The 22,059-nt window shown below is 51.3% G+C and overlaps 6 protein-coding genes across 6 annotated transcripts; 5 read left to right on the forward strand and 1 right to left on the reverse strand.

Annotated features, from left to right (window-relative positions):
• The first annotated feature begins 139 nt into the window (after positions 1-139).
• EDD37DRAFT_178130 (uncharacterized protein) lies at positions 140-1,942 on the forward strand. Its single transcript, XM_062809931.1, has 3 exons — positions 140-419; positions 663-1,014; positions 1,411-1,942. The coding sequence occupies exons 1-3, from the start codon at positions 325-327 to the stop codon at positions 1,681-1,683; spliced, it is 720 nt and encodes a 239-aa protein (XP_062666282.1). The 5' UTR covers positions 140-324; the 3' UTR covers positions 1,684-1,942.
• A 121-nt stretch (positions 1,943-2,063) lies between these two features.
• On the reverse strand, positions 2,064-4,288 carry EDD37DRAFT_641329 (inosine-5'-monophosphate dehydrogenase). Its single transcript, XM_062817299.1, has 3 exons — positions 3,894-4,288; positions 3,534-3,842; positions 2,064-3,343 (listed from the first exon to the last, which is right to left on the reverse strand). Exons 1-3 carry the CDS (start codon positions 4,090-4,092, stop codon positions 2,202-2,204), a joined length of 1,650 nt encoding a protein of 549 aa, XP_062666283.1. The 5' UTR covers positions 4,093-4,288; the 3' UTR covers positions 2,064-2,201.
• Positions 4,289-4,321: 33 nt separating this feature from the next.
• Positions 4,322-10,070, forward strand: EDD37DRAFT_178603 (IQ domain-containing protein). Its single transcript, XM_062809932.1, has 3 exons — positions 4,322-4,378; positions 4,550-8,472; positions 8,523-10,070. Exons 2-3 carry the CDS (start codon positions 4,725-4,727, stop codon positions 9,689-9,691), a joined length of 4,917 nt encoding a protein of 1,638 aa, XP_062666284.1. The 5' UTR covers positions 4,322-4,378; positions 4,550-4,724; the 3' UTR covers positions 9,692-10,070.
• Positions 10,071-13,471: 3,401 nt separating this feature from the next.
• On the forward strand, positions 13,472-16,239 carry EDD37DRAFT_178675 (kinase-like domain-containing protein). The gene is made up of 4 exons (XM_062809934.1): positions 13,472-14,350; positions 14,485-14,535; positions 14,652-14,896; positions 14,949-16,239. The coding sequence occupies exons 1-4, from the start codon at positions 13,862-13,864 to the stop codon at positions 16,117-16,119; spliced, it is 1,956 nt and encodes a 651-aa protein (XP_062666285.1). The 5' UTR covers positions 13,472-13,861; the 3' UTR covers positions 16,120-16,239.
• Positions 16,240-16,749: 510 nt separating this feature from the next.
• EDD37DRAFT_178662 (MFS transporter, MCP family, solute carrier family 16, member 10) lies at positions 16,750-18,866 on the forward strand. Its single transcript, XM_062809933.1, has 2 exons — positions 16,750-17,514; positions 17,568-18,866. Exons 1-2 carry the CDS (start codon positions 16,961-16,963, stop codon positions 18,703-18,705), a joined length of 1,692 nt encoding a protein of 563 aa, XP_062666286.1. The 5' UTR covers positions 16,750-16,960; the 3' UTR covers positions 18,706-18,866.
• Positions 18,867-20,184: 1,318 nt separating this feature from the next.
• Positions 20,185-21,768, forward strand: EDD37DRAFT_569785 (indoleamine 2,3-dioxygenase; the record flags this gene model as incomplete). Its single annotated transcript, XM_062814241.1, has 2 exons — positions 20,185-20,690; positions 20,751-21,768. 2 exons carry the CDS (start codon positions 20,185-20,187, stop codon positions 21,766-21,768), a joined length of 1,524 nt encoding a protein of 507 aa, XP_062666287.1.
• Between the last annotated feature and the right edge of the window lie 291 nt (positions 21,769-22,059).

Raw genomic sequence — 22,059 nt, forward strand, 5'->3', positions numbered from 1 at the left:
CTTTCCGCCGCCACATCCATCTCACCACTACTGATGGCAACATGACCAATCTGATGCTACGCTGGATAGGTGAACAGCTCCGTGGTCAGCAATGTCTCATTCACCATGAGCACTAGGTACACCATGTATAAGAATTTCTCATCACCCCCAACGGTAAGCCTTGTTTACTTCCTCAACAACTCGCTTCAAAAGATCTACAAGAACACATTCGCTGTTTGTACAAGCACATTCGCTTTGCTTGCTTTTCCTTGCCACATTCGCTCAGCATCTCTCCCCTGATTCAACGCACACACTTCTATATCTGATTTCATTCCGTGATACAACATGCATACCTCGATTGCCTTGGCCCTGGCAGCCATTGCTGGCTCGACACTTGCTCTGCCCCAAGGTGAAGGATGGACAAACTGGAACTCAACCTCATCAATCTCGACAACGTCAACTACAACCTCATGGAAGCCTTCTAACAGCACAACTTCCACGAAGCCTGTTACCACCACATCAACCAAGGGCTGGCACGATTGGACTAGCTCGTCAACCACGACCACCACCGTGCCTATCACTACAACCACCACTACCAAGGGCTGGAATGACTGGACCACCACTACTAGCACCTGCCCGACTGTATACAGCACTTCCACTGTGACTTCGTGGGGCTTGAAGACTGTCGTCCCCGGCTGCCCGGCTCCAAGCACAGTGACCGTCCCGACTACCGTCGTCGTTCCCACCACTGTGACTGTTCCAAGCTACGTGACTGTTACCGCCACTTTCACTCAGACTGAGTGTGGCTGGAACGACTGGACGAGCACCACGACCATTCCAACGGTACCAACCACTACCACCCCGGCCCACGGCTGGAATGACTGGACCAGCTCGTCCACCACCACCGTGCCCACCACTACAACCTCGGCCCATGGCTGGAATGACTGGACAAGCTCCTCCACCACCACGACGACAGTGCCTACCACGACAACCACCACGACCAAGGGATGGAACGACTGGACCAGCTCGTCCACCACCACCACGACCACCGTCCCTACTACGACCACGACTACGACCAAGGGATGGAACGACTGGACTAGCTCGTCCACCACCACCACCGTGCCTACCACTACTACCACCACGACCAAGGGTTGGAATGACTGGACCACCACTACCACAACAACTCCAGTGACGACGTCCACCACGACCACCACAGTCCCTACCACGACCACCACCACCACGAAGGGCTGGAATGACTGGACCAGTTCTTCTACCACCACCACCGTTCCTACTACCACCACAACTACTACCAAGGGCTGGAACGACTGGACCACATCTACCACCACGACCACGAAGCCCACTACTACTACCACTACCACCACAGTTCCAACAACCACCACCACCACTTCCAGCAGCGGCTGGGGCGACTGGACCACCACCACCACTAAGCCAGTGACCACAACCACTACAACCACCACGACAACGGTCCCAACCACAACCACCACTTCCAGCAGTGGGTGGGGTGACTGGACTACAACCACTACCACCACCAAGCCGGTGACCACAACCACCACAACTACCACCACTACTCCCGTGATCACGACCACGACAACCCCAGCCCAGACTTCCACCTGGGGAGATTGGGATGGCGCCAGCACCACCGTGGTGGCTCCTGTCTACACCACCACAGCTGGCTGGAAATAAGTGACGCGGTCAAAAGCGTGAAAAGTCTATGGGTTGACTAGTGATTTTTTTCGTTTCTCACAGCACGCCTTCAGGCGCGGTTCAGAAGACATACAGTCCTTACGATATTATCATTTGTAATGCATCATACATGCAAGCGCTGGGAGGGTTTGACCTTGGATGGTGTCTTTGCATAGCGCGGCTCGGCTTGTGGCCGATATATCGGATATACATATACCTAAATGATTAATACCCACTAGCATTCATAGCATCCCAACTTCAGAACAAGCATATTCACATGAATCGTGGAGACAAGTCAAAAGAATAACCTCTGCAGGAGACTACATTACCTTTACAGTCCTGGTTGACTTTGTGTCACGGGTCAGACGTGGAAAATATGGTCCAAGTGAAGATCAATATCATTCAATTCATGCAATCATTCATGTTAAAGCAAGCCCAACCCAACCCACTAAATGGTATCAGCTACTCTGTTCAATGCGAATGCGCCAGTATGCAGTGCAATTATGTAGACACTGTTCTCAAGCATAGAGTTTCTTGTCAAAGCTGTCCAGACCGTGCACATTTCCTTCGGCTTGGGCACTGACAGTACGAAGCTCGAATCGGACAGTGCCGTTGATGACTTCCTCGCGAAGCTCAACGAGGCTCTTGCAGCCAATGTCCTGCAGAGAGTGCTGCAGACCAGCAAGAAGGTATGGAACGAACTTGGTGACGGAGCCTCGGTCGAGGACCGCTCCAGACACGCCCTGGGCCACAAGAAGTCTGTCTCCCTCAGAGAAGTATCGGGCTGTGCCGGCATTCTGAGCCTTGGAGTCCTTAGCACCTCCACCTGCTTTCTTGTCCTCCATGGCATCGATGCTGCCCATGCCTCGGTAAGCCTTGACGAGTTTGCCCTCGCGGTTGACAAACGAGGTTCCGGGAGACTCGGTTGTGCCTGCCAAAAGACCACCCATCATGACGGTCGAAGCACCCATAGCCAAACCCTTGACGATGTGGCCAATGTTCTGGATACCACCATCAGCAATGCAGGGCACACCGAATCTGGCGGCGAATGATGCCACTGAGAAGACTGCGGCAGCTTGAGGACGTCCCACAGCCATAACCTCCTGCGTAATGCAAGCACTGCCGCTGCCCATGCCAATTCTCAGGCCATCGGCACCAGCAGCAATGAGGCTCGCGGCTTGTTCTCGGGTCACCACATTTCCAGCGATGACGTCGACCTGTGGATATTTTTCCTTGGTGTACTTGACCATGTCAATCATGTACATGCTGTTGCCCTGACTGCTGTCGAGAATGACAATGTCTAGGCCCGCGTTGACCAGTTTCTGGAGTCTGATCTTGTCATCGGGTCTTGTGCCAATCGCCGCAGCGGCAATGAGTTGTTTCGATTGAGGCATCTTGGAGGCGAGTGGGAAGTTGAGGTTCTTGAGGAGATCGGACCGCGATAGAAGGGAGATTAGGTTACCGTTATCATCGACAATGGGCAGTTTGCCCTTTCGCGAGTCACGTAGGACCGCGTTGGCTTCTTGGAGGGTGGTTCCAGCAGGTGCAGTGATCAAGTCTTTGGACATGACTTCCGTGACTGGGTCATCGGGACGGGGGTGGAACTGGATGTCTCGAGTGGTGATGATGCCGACCAACTTGGACCTTAGCTTGCCGGTTTCTGTGATGGAAAGGGTCAGCGTGGGAACACCAAAGGCCATCAGAATCAATATTCAGGGTTGTGGTCACTCAGACAGAAATCTCCTAGAATCCCCATTGCAAGTTCATGCTGCGGATGAACGAAAGTTTAAAAGGGTAAAATGGTTTGAACATCATGGTAAGAAGGAAGCACATTTCGTGGGGAAGCATACCAGTGACTGGAAATCCTCCAAATCCCCATCGGTCTCTCAGTTCTTTCGCCTCGCCGACAGTGGTTTTGGGCGAGAGAACCACGGGCTCGGAAATGAAGCCGTTCTCGTATCTCTTGACTTTTCGAACCATGTCTGCCTGATCATCGGCCGAACAGTTGTTGTGAAGGACACCCAGACCACCTAGGAGAGCCATGTGAATGGCCATGTTCTCTTCGGTCACGGTGTCCATGGGCGAGGAAAGGAGAGGAGTCTTCAGAGAAATGCGCTTGGTCACTGGAGAGTCAAGGGTCACTTCGTTGGCGGCGAAACCTGCGCGTCTTCGTTAGGAAGGCTTTCGAGGACAGGTCGCAGGTATCATACCAATGTACCCGGGTAGGACCAGGAAGTCATTGTAAGTCAAAGCACCGTGGTGCTTGTTGTCGAGGAGGGAATGGATATCTAGACCATCACGTGCGTCGTACTCCTGAAGGACGTCGACGGCCTTGCGCCAGTCCAGTGTGTCGACGTGGCGATTGACAGTAGCACCATTGGTGTTGGAATCTCCGTTGGCAATAGGCATTTTGACGATAATGACGGGATTGTCACAGAACTATTGGTTGTTCGTTCTGGGGGAGAGGGTTTCCCGAGTAAAAAGAAAGGAAAGACTCGAAAATTCGGCGCGGATAGAATTATTAAAATTTTTGTACTACGGGGGGATTTCGCGATTAGGGCTGGTGGGGCACAAGGCGGTAAAGGACAAAAGAGACACGCTCGCTAGGCCCTAATTAATTAAAGTCGCGACAGGGCCTAAGTTAATACCAGTAAGCGCAGCCAGGGCCCAGAAGTCACGAGTCACGAGTCTTGGTGTAAGCCTTTTAGCCTGCAACCCCTCACCCTTCAAAACCCCTGCACTCTGCAGCCAGCCAGGCATAATCACACTAAACCCTTTTCAAATACCATCAACAAACGAAGATCGGGGTTTTTAGTCCAGTCACTCACTGTACTTGCCCTGTGCTTCATTGACTTTCCCTACACAGTATGCTCACAGTCAACTCCAGCGATTGCTTAAAGATTGTTTGTCTCAATGCTGTCGTGCAATACGCACGCAAAGCAACAATTGACCAGGCAAATCTTTAGCAGAATGCGACTACGCTACCAGACACCATACGAACTCGAGCTCTGCGACTTTGACATCTTCCTCCAATCCCCGGCATGTCTCAATACGCCCTGCGCCGATCGCAGCCAGATAATCGCTACGGACTTCCACATAGACAGGACTCAACTGCGTCTACCGTCTCGTCTGCCTATTCTGCCGCATCGAGTGCCTTCCTGCCCAGCCAAACGAGCACCGTGACATCGACAAATTCCAGCGTGTACTCCAGAAACTCACCAGGCCACAAGCGAGGCGTCAGTGAAGCGGGAGAAATGACACCGACGCGATCTTATGGTGGTCGCAGCAGTATCGAAAGTAGCCCTGATCATGTCTACCGAAATGTTCGCCAAACACTGCGGCCTCTCCCTCAAGCACCCTCACCAAATGCCACACCGAGACGCCCCAGCGGCCAGCATGTTCGAGCGAACACCGTTGATCGATTTCCTCAAGCTCAGTCCGAAGATCCCTTTCTCGACAAACACCCACACGAAAATCATCCAGAGCCGCAGCATATAAGACCGCACATCCATCACGCCCACACAAATCCGCATGGCAGTGCCTTCAAAGCTCCAGACCTCCAAGAACTTCAAAAGTCATCTACAGCCCAATTGAAAGCGCTGTCAAGATTTGCTCAGGATGGTGAAGCCGATTTTGCCGCAGCTCCAGGGCATTCAGTCGTGGGACTGCACAATCGACGACAACTGAAGCGAACCGACTCTGTCGCTACAGGTGGGCGGAATGCAGCTAAGAGCTACGGCTGGGGCGACAGGAATTGGATGGATAAGCAAAGACAGTTTCTGGCAGCATATGAATATCTGTGTCACATTGGTGAGGCAAAAGAGTGGATTGAGGACATCATCAAGAAGCCTATTCCTCCTATCGTACAGCTAGAGGAAGCCTTGCGAGATGGAGTCACTTTGGCAGAGATCGTTCAAGCTTTCCATCCCGAGCAGACTCTCAAGATCTTTCGTCACGCGAAACTCCAGTACAAGCACTCAGACAATATCGTCATGTTTTTTCGCTTCCTCGAAGATGTCGGTTTACCAGATCTCTTCCGATTCGAGCTGATCGACTTGTACGAGAAGAAGAACACTCCAAAGGTCATCTATTGCATCCACGCCTTGTCCTGGCTTTTGTTTCGCAAAGGCATGGTCGACTTTCGCATTGGAAACCTGGTTGGTCAGCTCGAATTCGAGCATCATGAATTGGAGCAGACACAGCGTGGCCTCGACAAAGCGGGTGTTAGTATGCCTAGCTTTTCAGGTATGGGTGCCAGTTTCGGCGCTGAGCCTGAGCCCGAACCTGTTGAAACGGACGATGAGCGTATCGACCGCGAGCTGCATGAGCAAGAGGCCGCCATCATCGATATCCAGAGCCAAGTTCGAGGTGCGATTGTCAGATTGCGACTCAGTGACATTATGCAAGAGCTTTGGGATTCTGAAGAAGTCATCATGGACCTTCAGTCCCGTGTTCGAGGTGATTGGGCCCGACAGATATCTTCATATCGTCTCGACATGCAACGCTTTGCCACAAAACTCCAGGCCTCAGCTCGAGGCTTCCTTGCACGGTCCAACCAACAGCAGAAAGAACAGTTCTGGAAATCACGGGAAAAGGACGTGCTGCGTTTGCAGAGTCTTTTCAGGGCCGGACGGACTCGTGCAGAGGTGCGCAAAGCGAAAGTCCAAGTTCGGAAACACGAGAGCGGCGTTCGTGACCTGCAGGCTGCCATTCGGGGAGCTCTCTCCCGGCGAGACGCCTTTGACCAGTATGAAGCAACCAAGACTGCCGAGAGGGAAGTTCTGGGCCTCCAAGCGAGCATCAGAGGCATGCTTGAACGAACCAGACTCCAGACGGATCATGAATATCTTGAAGAACAGACCGATGCTATCACTCGGTTACAAGCTGGTGCACGATCATTGCTTGCAAACTTGACTCAATCGAAACTGCAGAAATCTCTTCAAGCTAAGTCGCCGCAGTGGATCGCATTGCAAGCATTGGTTCGAGCGGGCAATGCTCGAAACGCATTGGCAACACTGAAGCAACAACTACGTTCCGAATCAGCATCAATTAAGCAATTTCAAGCTATTCTGCGTGGTGCAAATGTGAGGGAGTCTCACAGTTCCCTGAAACTTGCTTTACTGCGACAATCAACCTCATGCATACCACTGCAGGCCGTGATGCGCGGCTTCACGTTGCGCTCCCGTTTGCAAAAACAGCGTGCAAGGCTGGAGCAACATGCCACCAGGGTCATACAATTGCAAGCCCTCGGCCGAGGTGCAATACTACGCATGCAGACCGGAACGATCCTCAACGAGCTTGATGAGAACTCTGAGATGGTCATACAGTTACAGTCAGCCATTCGTGCCATGCTCTGCCGGATTCGTGTCGCTGACTTGTTGGGTGACCTGGATGCACATGATGGGTCTATCAGCGAGTTGCAAGCTATCATGAGAGCAGCAGCAGTCCGGTCTCTCTTCAAGGAGAAACAGCGATACTTTAAGGAGAACATGGAGAAGGTGGTCAAGATTCAAAGTGTGGTGCGGGCGAAGATTCAGGGCAAAGCTTACAAGAGTCTTACCTCGGGCAAAAATCCTCCGGTTGGGACGCTGAAGGGCTTTGTGCATCTTCTCAACGACAGTGACTTTGATTTCGAGGAGGAGGTGGAATTCGAACGACTTCGGAAGACTGTGGTGCAGCATGTTCGCCAGAACGAGCTCGCGGACCAATACATCACGCAGCTGGACATCAAGATCGCGCTCTTGGTCAAGAACAAGATCACCTTGGACGAAGTGGTCAAACATCAGAGGCATTTTGGAGGCCACGTTGGCGCCCTTCTACCAAATTCCGACATCGCATCAAAAGATCCTATGGACTTGAAAGCCCTTAACAAGACGTCGCGCCGCAAACTCGAGCACTACCAGGAGTTATTCTTCTTGCTACAGACGCAGCCTCAATATCTGGCGAGGCTGTTCAGACGCGTTCGGGAGCAGGCAACACCAGAGAAAGAGTGTGATCGCATCAAACACCTAGTGATGGGACTCTTCGGCTATGCACAGAAGCGAAGAGAAGAGTACTACCTTGTCAAACTCATCGTGAGGTCTGTCAAGGAAGAGGTCGACTCTTCAATGTCCCTGCAGGACTATCTCAGGACGAATTCCTTTTCCAACAAGCTTTTCGCGGCATACAGCAAATCACCCCGAGATCGAAAATTCTTGAGAGATGTCCTAGGCCCTATGGTGAAAGAGAACATCATCGACAACACGTCCCTTGATCTCGAGAGTGATCCACTTCAGATCTACATATCTGCCATTAATAATGAAGAGTTGAGGACAGGCCGCCGCAGCCAAAGAGATCCTAACGTCCCGAGAGAAGTTGCGATCCGAGATCATGAAACACGATCAACTTTCATTGCCCACATGCAAGACCTGCGAGACATTACAGATCAATTCTTCCTCTGCGTGGAAGACTGTCTGCACCGTATGCCATTCGGGGTTCGGTTCGTGGTTCAACAGACTTACGAATACCTTTCGGCCCGGTTCCCAGGAGAGGACAACGACTTTGTCCTCCAGCTTGTCGGACAATGGCTGTGGCGGAGCTATCTGCAGCCGGCCCTCCTGGAGCCGGAGAAGTTCGGTGTCGCAGATCGAGCCATGACACAAGAGCAGAAGCGAAACCTGGGTGAGATTGCTAAGGTTTTGAATCAAGCCGTGTCGGGTCGTGAATTCGGAGGTGACAACGTGTATCTTCAACCATTGAACAACTACATCCGGGAATCCATTGAACGGTTTGCCGTGATCTGGAAGCATGGTAAGTCGTCTTCTGAGCATTTCTACGGATGTTACTGACTATGGTTCTAGCAATTGCTATACCAGCCGCAGAAGAGCACTATGACATTGACGAGTTCAACGACTTGTACGCCAAAACTAAGCCAACCCTGTACATCAAGATGGCGGATATCTTCTCCATTCACAAACTTTTGTCTCAGGAAGTCCCCAGCATATGTCCCAGTCAAGATGATATCCTTCGCGATACCCTTCGTGAATTGGGTAGCGTCCAGAGCAGCGAAAGCGAACTGAGGGGAGTTGCCTCCAGCGAAATCAGTCTGACTCTAAATCCGAAACTCCTCAATGCTGAAGATCCCGACTCGGACGTCAAAGCGCTGGTCACGGAGACCAAGCGTTGCGTACTCTACATTATCCGTGTCCAGTCAGGTGCCAGTCTTCTTGAGATTCTGGTCAAACCGATCACCCCTGAGGACGAGGACAAGTGGGATGCTTTGGTCAGGGATGAGCTACAATCAGACGACGGTCGCCGCGGTGCTTATGCGGATGCCAGCACTCATCTCGATATCACCGCTTTAAACTATCCAGACCTCAAACGTATTGCACTGGAAAATGTCCTGCAGCTCGAGTCAATAGGCCGCCTTACTCGGTCGAATAAATACCAAGATCTTCTCAACACTATCGCCGTTGATATCCGGACGAAGCATCGCCGCAGATTGCAGCGTCAGAAAGAGCTAGAAAATGTGCGAACCACCTTGGCACGTCTGAACGAACAAGCAGTATATCTTGAACAACAGCTCAAGACATACAATGACTACATCGAACAAGCAATGGTAACCTTACAGAACAAGAAGGGCAAGAAGCGCTTTGTCATGCCATTCACTAAACAATGGGACCATGAGAGAGAACTCCAACGCTCCGGTCGCTCGTTCAAGTTCGGTTCGTACAAATACTCGGCGCGCACTCTTGCAGACAAAGGAGTTCTTGTACACTGGCGCGGGTATAATGAACGCCAATGGGACCGCGTGGACTTGACAATATCTTCGAATGAGGTGGGTGTGTTCACGATCGATGGGAGCTCCGGGAATATGATGATACCGGGAGCAAATGCGCAGGTACCGCTGGACGACCTTCTGCAAGCGCAGTTCAACAACACTCAGTTCATGGAATTCTTCGAGGGGTCACTTCGCGTCAACGTCAACTTATTCTTGCATTTGATTATGAAGAAATTTTATAATGAATGATCGACGATGCTATGCAACACATTTTCAGGAGTATGGAGGATACAGACCGGTTGGAAACACGTCGAAGGATGGGTGGCTTGCCACATTGACTGTCTTTGCGGAAGAGAAGCATTGAAAAGTGATCTGGCGAATGGATGATACCTTCGCATGGCCGCGTACAGGCCATTGTTGTCCATGATGAGCATTCCTCGGATCTTGTTGTTCTTGCCGTGAACCTTAGACTCAAGATAAGAATACAACCGTGTCTGCATGCGTGAACTCTGTTGCAGAGTTGTTGCAACTTCTCTCTGCTTTCGGCCAGGAATGTATCGGAGTAGGAAGGAGCTTGGATATTGATGGACGGATGTGTGAAGGTCATATGCGCATCGGCCAATTTCGTTTTGACTTTCGTGCCTGAAATCTAGCTTGATCTGTGAACTGGCAGCGACCCCGTGCATTGTACACGGCGCTTTGATCTGCTCACGGACACCTTTGCTGCATGATCGAAAGCTTTATTCCAGCCTCCCCTGCTGCATGAAAGAACAAGATGATTGATATGGCCAAAGCATTGCGGATCGCAGCCACGGAAGGACGGCGCACCCCCAGTCAAACGAGGCAAACATAATACTTTGGCACGCATCGGGGCTTGCACCTGCCGCGAAGCTTGTCCGTTACTATGTTGCAGCAAGCAGGAGGGCGCGCGCTTGCCGGTTCGGTCGGCATTTTCAGACACATGTCAAAGTGCGCAGCATGACCATAGCAAGATTTCTTGCTACCGGATGAAGAGGCGGGAAGAGCTGGTGGTGGTGGTGGTGGTGCCAACGGTCGAGGAAGTCATGTCCGTGCCCCTGAGAGAGATGTCCTCCATGATCTCAACAGCTGGTAGCATTAGGCGAGTGGCTTTTCCATGGGACACAAGGCGGACAAGATATCCGCTGCAGCTGCGACATATCTTAGTACATAGCTTCTCGAATCTTGGAAGCAACAGCTACGAGAAAAGCTGGGATACCTTCTGGGACGAAGTGACCATTCTTGCGCAGACTGACAAAGACGCTCTTTATGGTGCGCATGTTGGGCGAGCAAGGTGTAGCTATGGACTCTATCCCTTTCCCTTGTACATGGAGAATACAAAGTTAGGATCAAAGATCCGAGTCTCGCAAGATTTTGAGAGAACAAAGGGGTTCATACTTTCCCAACGTTAAGCCGCACGACCTTGCATTTTGATGCGGTCGACGGTGGTCAAAGCTTTGCCCTCTCAATATCATTGGCTGCGACGGGGGTGAACCACCAAAGCCACACCCTTGATAACATCACTTAATCGTTCAAATACAGGAAGCCGACAACGCGACCATAACGCGGCCCTGGTGTTGAAATCAACGGGATACTGTGCGTGGCCAGCAGCTGAGACTTTGTGAAACAGCCGTCCCATGGATTGCGTCTTCTACGGACTCCATATCCTTCCGTAACTTTCTCGCTGTGCCTGACAGAAAGACGAACGTTGACAGATCCTACAATGTGGTTGAAGAACCGTCCAGACCGGCTGATCCTGCCGTCGATCGTCGATCAGCCCCGTTCGGCAGGAATCCTCATTCGTTCGTTGTTGATTGCATCTCGTTAACGAAGAGCAAGAGACTGAAAGCGTTTTCCTTGGCTTCGAGAAATCGAAGGTCTGCTATGGGAGCGCATAGTGATCATCCATACCACGGTGCTAGACTGTCTCCGGCACGGTCGTGCTATTATAAGGATCATATGCGACCATATATTGTACCTAATCAGCTGATAAGCTCTTCGACTACCTGCATATCATGGAGCACAGCCATGCGTTCCTAGATCTGGGAGGAAAGGTAGATCCCGCAAGATCCGGGGCAGTCAATCCGGCACAAATGTCCGAGTACGAGGTGGGCTGATGTAAAGTCATGACCTAACTGGCGCTGTCGCGTGAACTCGTGACTGTTTTGACAGTGAACGCGGCAGAACCGCAATTGTCATTTGAGTGCAGGTACATACGTACGCCGCCTGGGGAGGATTGCATGCTAGGATTCATGATGCGGCTCAAAAAGCAGCACACCATCCGAGAACGCACTGGCCAACCGTGGTTGGTACTATATGCGCCCCTGAAAGACTGGCCTTGCAGCATGGAAAAAAGAAAGTTGATCAGTCGGTCGAATCCTCTAGCCAATCTTCATACTCATACAAGTACGAAAGGCGGGAGAGGCGGTAGAGAGACAGGATTGACAGAAACCAAGTTTCAAAAGATAGAGCGTCGATCAGAGGATCAGTGGCGATAAAGTTGATGAATACCATATGGTTGAGATTTGTACGACGCGTGGTGGAAACGGCATGTCGCGTTGAAATGCATGAAATGAACTGGGCCAGCGAGAAAGGATGGCACTATGAACATGCGTATGCCACTGACGTGTTTGAGCACTGACAGTGGAGAGATAGTAGCATGGTCTGGGATGTTCACTCTTGGTGTTGGCCATAGTACGAGTACCAGGTATGCTAGTCGTCAGTAGGTCGTCCAACTTGAGCCCCTTGCCTGGTGTCTGTGGGATCGTTGATCACTTGTACGCCCAGGGTACCCACCTTATCATGAATCCAGGTTTATCTCCTGCTTCCTGGTCCATGGCACCTGTCTGTGCGCCGTTGATGCTATGCTAAGGAGAGGCTGCGCACTATGCCGGCTAGTTGATGATCGTAGATGCAATCAACGGGCTGGAATTGAGGAATCGATCAAAAAGACCTACTGAGCCCGACTGGGTGAATTTGATATGGCGCTCCTTCTGTATAGACTTCTTGCTTCTTCGGTCTCTCAGTTATTGAGACACAGGCAGAGTATTGATTGCCACTCGAGACATTCATTTCCTGGTATTGCGTTGATCGCAGACCACTTCAACACAAACACGCTCTCTATACTGTTTATATGGGACCTACATCGCCGACGAATCTTGTAACAATCGTTATCAGCAACGCGTGCTCAAAGCACACCAAGACCACACACAACCATGGCTGCACTGGGATACCGGACGACGCCGACACCCACGCCGACGGACAGCTGGTCGTCGTATTTCGACTCATGGAGAAACGAAGACATGCAGGTGCCAGCCTTTGAGCCGATGATTGTGGATGAAGATCTACACCCGGACAGCTTCAACGTCAATTTCAACTTTGCCAACCTGGATTACGACCTGGACTGGGAGATGGACTTATCCCAAGACCCAATCGACCGGAAAATCATGTATGATGCGAGCGAGCGGGTTCATCAACGTCGACAGCAATACTATCACCACCTCCCCAGTCCCATTGCGAAGCAGCAGTCGCCGCAACACGCGTACGGACATCAACAACATTATAATCCTCGTCAGGTATTCCGGAATGTCAATAATGCGAGGCAGCGTGCGCCTGATCATCGCCAAAATGACGTCGACCGATTTAACTGGGGCTTGGAGTCGGCGGCCAGTGCCACTGCGCCCACTGCGCCCTCGAGAGGAACAAGTTTAGGCGCCAATCTCAACGGCCAGTGGCTGGAGGAGCCCGTGAGTGCCAACTACCCCACCCATTCATTGCCCATTGAGATCATCTCATACGTAACTGCTTGTGTCCGCTTTCACTTTCCAGTTCAACTTCCTTGGACTAGTTTTCTCGGCCGTCCCCCAGAAGTTGCTTGTTACCACCAACCATTCCACCCTCCATCTTCTCTCATTATCTATTTCCACCCCTTTGTTGGAGCACAAAAAAAGACGATATCTGGCAGCTACTCCTGTACGGCGACACACCAGCCAAGCTCAAGAAAAGAGAACACAAAAGATCTCTGCTTCACCACCTGCACCCAACGCGTCTTTGTTCTGCACAGTCCATCCCGCAGCCCACCGACCAACCCTTTTACCCTGCATCATAAATTACCTTATTGTCCCAGCGGCTTATTCATCATCATCGTCATCGTCATCATCACAAACTCCTTCGCCTGTTACTTCGAGGAAGATCTGGCCCAGTCCCCTTTCATCACTCAGTCTCGCCTGCCTTTGGCCGTCTATCCGCGCCTTCCTTTTTACTGCAACCACCAATACCAACCTGGGGGAACTTTTTCTACCACGACAGAGCTTCCTTTCTCCCTCTCTACTCGTCATTTGTCATCGTCGTCTCTCCTTGTCGACCATTCTTTATCACACATACCATTGAACCTCACTAAAGATGAGTACCATTCAGAACCTCAAGAACTTCATACGTCATGGCAAGCAAGCCCGCGCTGCTGAGCCGCCCCGCGATCAACCAACCACCAACGTCTCTCCTGTACACGCTCAACAACAAAAACACCACCACGGCATAAGTGAACCTGCACCCGTCCGACAACATCAACATCAGAACCAAGTTCAACCACATCCTGGCGAGTACTCCGCTGCTGCCATCGATAACCGCAATGTCGCTGCTCAAGCCGGCAACGCTGCTGCCAATCAACAGGGCAAGCAGCAGAAGATCCATCAAGCAGATATCGAAGCCCTTGTTGCAGAGGAGCGGGAAAGAGCCGGAAAGATGCCCAGATATCCCGGACTCGAACGATACATTCTGATAGAAAAGATGGGCGACGGTGCCTTCAGCAATGTGTACAAGGCCAGAGACACAACGACTCACGACGAAGTCGCCATCAAGGTGGTGCGAAAGTTCGAAATGAACTCGAATCAGGTATGCCCGGATTTGGGGGACACTAAAACTGCCCATTTTCCTTGCCTTCTTCTCTCCAGCACATGATTCCTGAATTCCTCATCACTTCTTATCCAGACCTATTGTTTTAAAGCAGAACCAACTCTCTGACCTAGGGCGATGCTCACCTTCATCCGAATTTCAAAAAACAACCGAAGGGCGTGGAGGTGCGCATATCCAATCCAATCTTTCTGTCCTTCCCCTCGCTTGTCGTCACGTCAAATTCAATCAACCCTGCGGCTCACTCCTTCCTCTGGCTACATATGTACTGACTTTTCTTCAGAGAGCAAATATTCTCAAAGAAGTCCAGATCATGCGGCAGCTTGATCATCCCAATATCGTCAAGCTCATTGACTTTTCCGAGTCCCGACAGTACTACTACATTGTTCTTGAATTATGCCCTGGAGGCGAATTGTTTCATCAGATCGTTCGCTTGACATATTTCAGCGAAGATCTCAGCCGTCACGTCATCACCCAAGTCGCAGATGCATTGCTATATCTGCACGAGGAATGCGGTGTCGTTCACCGGTAAGTAAATCCCGCCCCACCAATTGGAGCCATCATGCTGATTATGCTGCAGTGACATCAAGCCCGAAAATCTTCTCTTCTACCCTGTTCCTTTTATTCCAAGCCGTAGCCCCAAACTAAGGGGACCAGACGAAGAGGACAAGGCCGACGAGGGCGAATTCGTTCCCGGAGTCGGTGCTGGAGGCATTGGCCAAATCAAGATTGCCGATTTTGGTCTGTCAAAGGTCATTTGGGACTCCCAAACCATGACGCCATGTGGCACAGTTGGCTACACGGCTCCCGAAATTGTCAAGGACGAAAGATACAGCAAATCAGTCGATATGTGGGCTCTCGGATGTGTCTTGTACACCCTGCTGTGTGGTTTCCCTCCGTTCTACGACGAATCCATCCAGGTCCTGACGGAAAAGGTCGCTCGTGGCCAATACACCTTTCTCTCACCATGGTGGGATGACATCTCCAAGTCGGCACAAGATTTGGTATCGCATCTACTCACTGTCAACCCAGAACAGCGATTCACGATTGAGCAGTTTCTGGCACACCCTTGGATCCGAAACACTCAAGAGCCTACATATGCCGCTTCCGACGCTCCACCTTTGGCCACTCCTCTAGCAGTGAGGCAAAAGGAATTTCCTACTGACCTTTACGGCCTTGGAACTCCGGCCACTCCTGGCAAGCGAGCAGACTTCCGATCCCCTGGAGCTGTCAACCTGCGTGAAGTATTTGACGTCGGTTACGCCGTACACAGACAAGAAGAAGAAGCTAAGAGAAGAAAAAACTTCAAACAAGGCTATCGAGGTGCTGGGCTGCCTGGTGGCCTAAACTCATTGAACGAGGATGATGATTACGATGACGATGATTACGAGGAGGAAGTCTCAAGTAAAGTACCCAAGGCACAACAACCAGCAGATGTCTCAAGTATGGAGGCAAAGATGCGTTCGACCAACCTTGGTTCTCAGCCCTCGACAGCCGCACAAGCCCGATCGGCTGCTGCCCCTGCTAGAAGTCAGCATCACAGTCAACAGCAACAGCAACAAGAAAGAGGCTACGGTCAACACAGCGCCGCTGTTGCCGCTGCCGCCAAACGAGATGTTGGTCGGAGGAACAAGCAACCTTTCGAGTTAAGTCTGGACAACTCGACGTTGCTGGGCCGGAGAAACAAGGGCCCGGGAGTTGGAGGAAATGCCGCTCCGTCGAAACTCAGAGAGGAGCTTAGTGTGAGATAATAACGGAGTGTTTCTGGGTCAACAACTGTTTACGGTGGTGGTGGTTACCGGCTGATGAGTTTATCATAAATAGCATCATGTCAGTCGCGTTGGAGTGGGGGTTTGGCGCGAAAATCATTTGAGCGCATCTGATTTGTCTTGACATGCTCATACACCGCGGAGGGAGGCGCTGACTGCTTGGAAGCAGACTCATTTGTCTAGAAGATGACTTGATGACCTGTAATGGTACAAAATTGAAGTTACCTCCCGATCATTGCCCGGCCTTTTCCTTGACTGTGGTAGTGTAAATGTTCATAGTCTTGTCCAGGAAGTTGTTTTGTTTCGATAAAGTAAATGTGTGGTGTTCGGCGACGTGCTGCATTCCGTTGTGACTGGCTCACCATAAGGGGATGACTGATGTACGGTGACGGTTCATGCATGTACAAGAACAACTACCTAGGCTTTGCTAGGAGTACATAGCGAGATAGTACGAGTAGATCGGCATTTCTGCGCTATACTCAAAGAGTACATAATGACAATTGGATATTGCGCGATGATGAGATCCTCCACTTTCGATGTGCGATGCTGCCCGCAAATTTCACTCCCCATTCTCGGACTTGCCCGAGGACGGTCATAGAAACAATTTTCTCCATGTACGAAATCGCTTCCTTCTCTCTAGTCATCTGACCATTTGGATATTCCTCAAATCTTGAAAATTGCACATTGAAGAACTATAAGAGAGCAAGGATAGACGAAGGCCCCAACGAGGATATAATTCTCTCCTCCGAACCTTTGGAACCAGATCGCTGAAGATCTGCTCGTGCCGACCTTTTCGTACAACATCGCCCCGGATTCTGGGTCCATGACCTTCAATCCAAGTGAACAACAACCACACGGAACTCCCCTGGGCCCATCCCAGGACGCAAGCCGCCCAAATCAGTCTCTCCATCACCCAGATCATTCTGCATGGTCTTCGGGTCAACCCAGGTCTCACCTGGACAACGAGAAAACATCATGGCAGGAAAATGAGAAGACATCGGGAGTCTCCTTCGCACCGGGAGACATTCAAGACAGCAATTCATCCAAAAAAGAAAACGCTCAAGAACTTGCAACTCTCAAACGACCCGATCTAGGATCCCGCCAGCCAACAGCGCCGTCTTCCGTATACGCTGCTCCTTTCGTTTCCTACAGTCATGATCTCGAACAGGTCCAGAGTCGACATGGCTCTGTTCGTTCACAGCGCCCTCGAAGTTCTTCGTCTTCAACTTCTGTGTCCACCTTGCGGGAATTGCCGAGCGATATGCGCAATGCCAGCAGAGAGTCCACAGACGCGTATGGAAACACGTATCCGGAAGGAGGTCGAGAAGCGTGGCTCTGTGTGTTTGGATCATTTTGCGGCTTGACAGCTAGCCTTGGGTAAGTTCACCCATCTTTCCAGTGCCGAATGACCACCTTGCTGACATTGAAAGTATAATGAATACTCTAGGAACGTATCAGGCGTATCTGTCCACACATCAACTGCAGAACTACACCGATAGTACAATCGGCTGGATATTCGGAATCTACGCCTTCCTGTCCTTTTTCTTCGGCATTCAGATTGGGCCTATCTTCGATGCGAAGGGACCCCGCTTACTGGTCCTGGCCGGCTCGGTTCTGCTGATGGCTGCGGTACTCCTGATGGGTGTCTGCCACAAGTACTACCAGTTTTTGATTGTGATTGGTGTCATGGGCGGGCTTGGGACGTCGTTGGTGTTCACTCCAGCCATCGCAGCTGTGGGACACTTTTTTCTCCGAAAGAGAGGACAAGCGACTGGACTTGCTGCCGCTGGAGGTTCTTTGGGAGGAATCGTCTTCCCACTTGCGCTGCAGGCTCTCTTCCCTAAAATTGGCTGGGCATGGTCGACAAGGGTCGTCGCCTTGGTCAATCTCGTGTTACTCATCTTCGCCAACTTGTTCATCCGATCCCGCCTGCCTCCACAAAAAGCAAGCAAGGAAAATATGCTTCCCGACTTCCGCATATTCCGAGATCCTGTCTTTGCGTTGACGACGTTTGGCGTCTTCTTCGTCGAATGGGGACTTTTCGTTCCCTTGACCTATCTTTCCAGCTACGCCCTGAGCAATGGAATATCGACGCAATTCTCCTATCAGCTCATCGCCATCCTGAACACCGGATCGTGCTTTGGCCGGTACTTCCCCGGTTTCTGGGCTGACAAGATTGGACGATTCAATTCCATGTGCATCACGCTTACATTGTGTCTGATTTTCACCCTGGCATTCTGGCTACCGGCGAACGGGTCTATGCCGTTGATCATCATCTATGCACTGAGCTTTGGATTCGCCTCAGGCTCCGGTATCTCACTGACACCTGTGTGTGTCGGCCAGTTGTGCAGGGTTGAGAACTATGGTCGATATTACGCGACATGTTACACTTTGGTGTCTTTCGGGTCTTTGACCGGTATTCCTATCGCTGGCCAGTTGGTGACTAGGTGCAATGGGCAATACTGGGGGCTGATTGTCTTCACATGTTGCGCTTATGCTGCCTCGCTGACGACGCTGTCCGCTGCGAGAGTAGTTGGTGCAGGTTGGAGTTTGAAAAAGGTCTATTGAGAGCATTCTGTGGGTTTCAAAATGGTGATTATTTTAGCAAGGAGTTTCACTGCATGGGATTGATTTCGATTGCATATAGCCGCCAATGGATAGCTGATGATACTTGGACAAATGGGAAAATTGATGTTCTTCTGATTGAGTGATGATCGGCCTGCTTCGGTCTACTGGCCGAGGTGCATCTCGCTTCGAGTCCTTGTAGCTTCCTGCAGGTTCTCCGCAGAATGCTCTCCGCGGCTAAGTACCGGCCTGAAGGAGGACACTTGCATTCTTACTCTTAATCCCATCCTCATTCCTTTCGACGCTTAGAGTCTTGCCAGTCTCACGCAGCCCCGCACCAAATGACATGCGAGGCTGCTCGTCTCTTTCGGCCTATTGCTTGTTGAGGTGACATTTGAGCCTTACAGCTGGAAGAGAAGCGAATTCTTCCAATGCTGACACGTCCCTTCTTCCACCTCACGCTTCGGAAGCATCCTTGAGTACCGATTATATGTGCATTGTTCTTGCAAACATGTAATGGACGCCGTCCAGCAGCTTCCCAAGAAGTTAATGGCCACAAACTCCCCAGCTCCACGAGGCTGACAAGGTAAGCACACCAACACCTTATGACGTCATCGCAAGGCCGGTACGGGTTCCGGCCAGACCAATCGCAGCTCACTTTGACTCATATCACGTGTCAGGCTGAGGCCGCATATATTCCGGCCAGACCATTCAGAGGAAAGGATGAGAAAGCATGGCGTATCTGGTTCCGGCCTCGAGAACAATTCATTACACAACAATAAAACCTGAGGAGGGGTCTGGTGGGCTTCTCCTTTTCAACACACCTCATTCTGCGCGCATGATTTTTCGAAATCTAAATATCCTGCGACATTTGCCGAGTGGCCGGAGGTGGCACACAGTGAGTATCAGCGCGGCTCGACGGGCGACATTCAAAACCACCTGAGGGACTCGGAAGGTGATGGAAGGACGCGCCACCTTCCTCAGCAGATCATTTGCAGCATTTGCATGCACTCAGAGGGCATCTGGTACAGTCAATGGTCATGGCAGGGCTGCATCATCGACGCCAAGACGAGGCTGCGCACCCCCTATGAGAACCAATTATGACCGTTCAGAATGACCAGAGTGTCGAGAATGAGGCGATCTCGTCAGTTTTGATGTCTAGACATAGGACAGGCACTTTGTGTTGCATCAGGTCCCTCCAACCCCTCATCAAAGTGTCGCTTTTCTCCTATCTTCTGGACCCAGTTTGGCCGGAATTAGTACCGGCCAAGGATGATATATACAACTGAGCCCGCCCAATTTCGATCTCTGCAATCCAGTACCTTCGGACGTCCTTTACGCATCCAGAAGCATTTCCAGGTAAAAAGGAGTCACGTGGCCTCCTTCACATCGACCTTTGTGCACATACCTTTGTTTCCGCGCCTATCAGTCCCAAGTCTCTCTCTCCAGCCTCAACATCACCGCCTCTGGCGCAACACCACCATGGCTTATCTCACAGAGTCGCCGCCGCTTCCAGCGCTATCCAGCCTATTTCCCCATCTTGATGACGATGCTTCAAGCATCCCTCGATCCACCGATCCATTTACCATCACCACGACCACGGGCTTTCTCCCTTGCCGGCCTCCTATGCGTCGTCTTCCGGCTCATTTTGACGCCCTTTCGGAGATCCTCGATGACATGCCCGTTGTCAAAGCAGACGGCACGCCTGGACTACTCGCCAAGTTCGCTCTTGGACCGTTGATCGACTCAGGAGCACTACCAGACTTGACACACCATCTCGATAATCTGCGCATTCTGGACGGCGCAGGACACCGCTACGACCTTGAGGCTGTCACGGCTCTGTTCCGTGACTATAGCTTCCTCGCCAGTTCTTACTTGTTGGAGCCCTGCTGGGAAACATGGTCCAAGGACAACAATGCTGGCTACGGTTTGGGTCGGCCAATACTGCCTCGATGCATTGCTGCGCCTTTGGTCGCGGCTGCTGATATGTGAGTAACCCCCATGTTATGTCATGCTCGTTACTCTGCTGACACATGCCATAACAACAGTCTTGACATCCCTCCATTCATGTCGTACGCGGCATCGTATGCATTGTACAATTACAGTCTCGTCAACCTCAATCTTGGAGCCAGCGTGTACGACAACCTGCGGCTCATACGTGCGTTCGAGCAAGGTCTCGACCCAACCAGCTCCGAAGCCGGCTTCATCTTGACACACATCCACATGGTACAGGAGACAGGACCTTTGATTCAGGGCGCAACAGACCTCCTCGCCGTCATCGAAAACATACCGAGGCACACCGGGGCTGCGATCACTGCGTTTCAGATAATGCTGTCGGCTATGAAACGCATTGAAGAACACATGGAGCAGATGTGGACGCACTCTTTGCCGAAGGACTACATCTCCTATCGCACCTTCATCTTCGGCATAACCTCGCAGTCCATGTTTCCCAACGGCGTGATCTATCAAGGCACAAGATACGGGGACAACAAACCACTCCATTTCCGTGGCGAGTCAGGTGCCAATGACAGTATCATTCCTCTTCTTGACCACCTGCTGGAAATTCCCATGCCTACCAACCCTCTCACGGACATCTTGAAGGATTTCCGACAGTATCGGCCTAAACCACATCGAGAGTTCCTGGCGTGGGTCATGAGCAAGAGTGCAGAAGTCGGCGTGAAGAAATACTGTGTCGACAGCATCAATGCTGCTGATGTTGAGCACTCGATGCTTCTTCCAACATTGTACCTGAAATTGCTCGAACATGTGCGCAGTTTCCGTTGGCGTCACTGGCTCTTTGCGAGGGAGTACATCATCAAGCGCACTGCTCATCCGACAGCAACTGGTGGAAGTCCCATTGTCACTTGGTTGCCTAATCAACTCTTTGCAGTCATGGATTTGATGGACTCGGTGTATAAGGAGAGCGGACTGAAGGGTGTCATTGAGGAGGGCAAGGTAGAGAGTTCAGAGATCAAAGTCGTAAAGGACTTGATGGAGAACGTCGTCTCCCAGAGGGACAAATTGGACAAGGAGGTCAAAAAGTATTGCGCCGAACGAGGCGCATGAGTGGTGGAGTGGGATTGTGGCATTGTTCCATAGGTTGTATGGCCAATGTTGTCCAGCTCTTTCTTTGTCTTACTCGGGTGTTCTTTGTCTCGAAGGTGGAGACTCCATCGAGGCAGCAAGACTCGGGCTCCCGGGGGTGTACGCGATGTTGGAGAAGTCGGCGGCGCATGCGACGGAACTTGCAAGTCGTGGGCGGAAAGGTATGTTGACTTTACTGCTAGGCGCGTCAGACTGGTCGCATGGTCATGGTGCTTGAACGGTGGGAAACGTACCTTATAGTCGCTGTTCAAA

Source organism: Exophiala viscosa, assembly GCF_022695815.1.
Source record: "Exophiala viscosa unplaced genomic scaffold EDD37scaffold_13, whole genome shotgun sequence".
Taxonomy (NCBI): domain Eukaryota; kingdom Fungi; phylum Ascomycota; class Eurotiomycetes; order Chaetothyriales; family Herpotrichiellaceae; genus Exophiala; species Exophiala viscosa.

Bases quoted from the DNA above. Each gene is read 5' to 3' on its own strand.
- EDD37DRAFT_178130 (XM_062809931.1), top strand. From the start codon at position 325: ATGCATACCTCGATTGCCTTGGCCCTGGCAGCCATTGCTGGCTCGACA. The intron at 420-662 runs ATCAATCTCGAC...GGGCTTGAAGAC, and splicing joins ACAAACTGGAACTCAACCTC to TGTCGTCCCCGGCTGCCCGG. The intron at 1,015-1,410 runs ACCACCACGACC...TGGGGCGACTGG, and splicing joins ACTGGACCAGCTCGTCCACC to ACCACCACCACCACTAAGCC.
- EDD37DRAFT_641329 (XM_062817299.1), bottom strand. From the start codon at position 4,092: ATGCCTATTGCCAACGGAGATTCCAACACCAATGGTGCTACTGTCAAT. The intron at 3,843-3,893 runs GTATGATACCTG...GAAGACGCGCAG, and splicing joins GGTCCTACCCGGGTACATTG to GTTTCGCCGCCAACGAAGTG. The intron at 3,344-3,533 runs GTATGCTTCCCC...TTTCCATCACAG, and splicing joins TGGAGGATTTCCAGTCACTG to AAACCGGCAAGCTAAGGTCC.
- EDD37DRAFT_178603 (XM_062809932.1), top strand. From the start codon at position 4,725: ATGTCTCAATACGCCCTGCGCCGATCGCAGCCAGATAATCGCTACGGA. The intron at 8,473-8,522 runs GTAAGTCGTCTT...CTATGGTTCTAG, and splicing joins TGCCGTGATCTGGAAGCATG to CAATTGCTATACCAGCCGCA.
- EDD37DRAFT_178675 (XM_062809934.1), top strand. From the start codon at position 13,862: ATGAGTACCATTCAGAACCTCAAGAACTTCATACGTCATGGCAAGCAA. The intron at 14,351-14,484 runs GTATGCCCGGAT...TCTCTGACCTAG, and splicing joins TCGAAATGAACTCGAATCAG to GGCGATGCTCACCTTCATCC. The intron at 14,536-14,651 runs GTGCGCATATCC...ACTTTTCTTCAG, and splicing joins AACAACCGAAGGGCGTGGAG to AGAGCAAATATTCTCAAAGA.
- EDD37DRAFT_178662 (XM_062809933.1), top strand. From the start codon at position 16,961: ATGACCTTCAATCCAAGTGAACAACAACCACACGGAACTCCCCTGGGC. The intron at 17,515-17,567 runs GTAAGTTCACCC...TGACATTGAAAG, and splicing joins GGCTTGACAGCTAGCCTTGG to TATAATGAATACTCTAGGAA.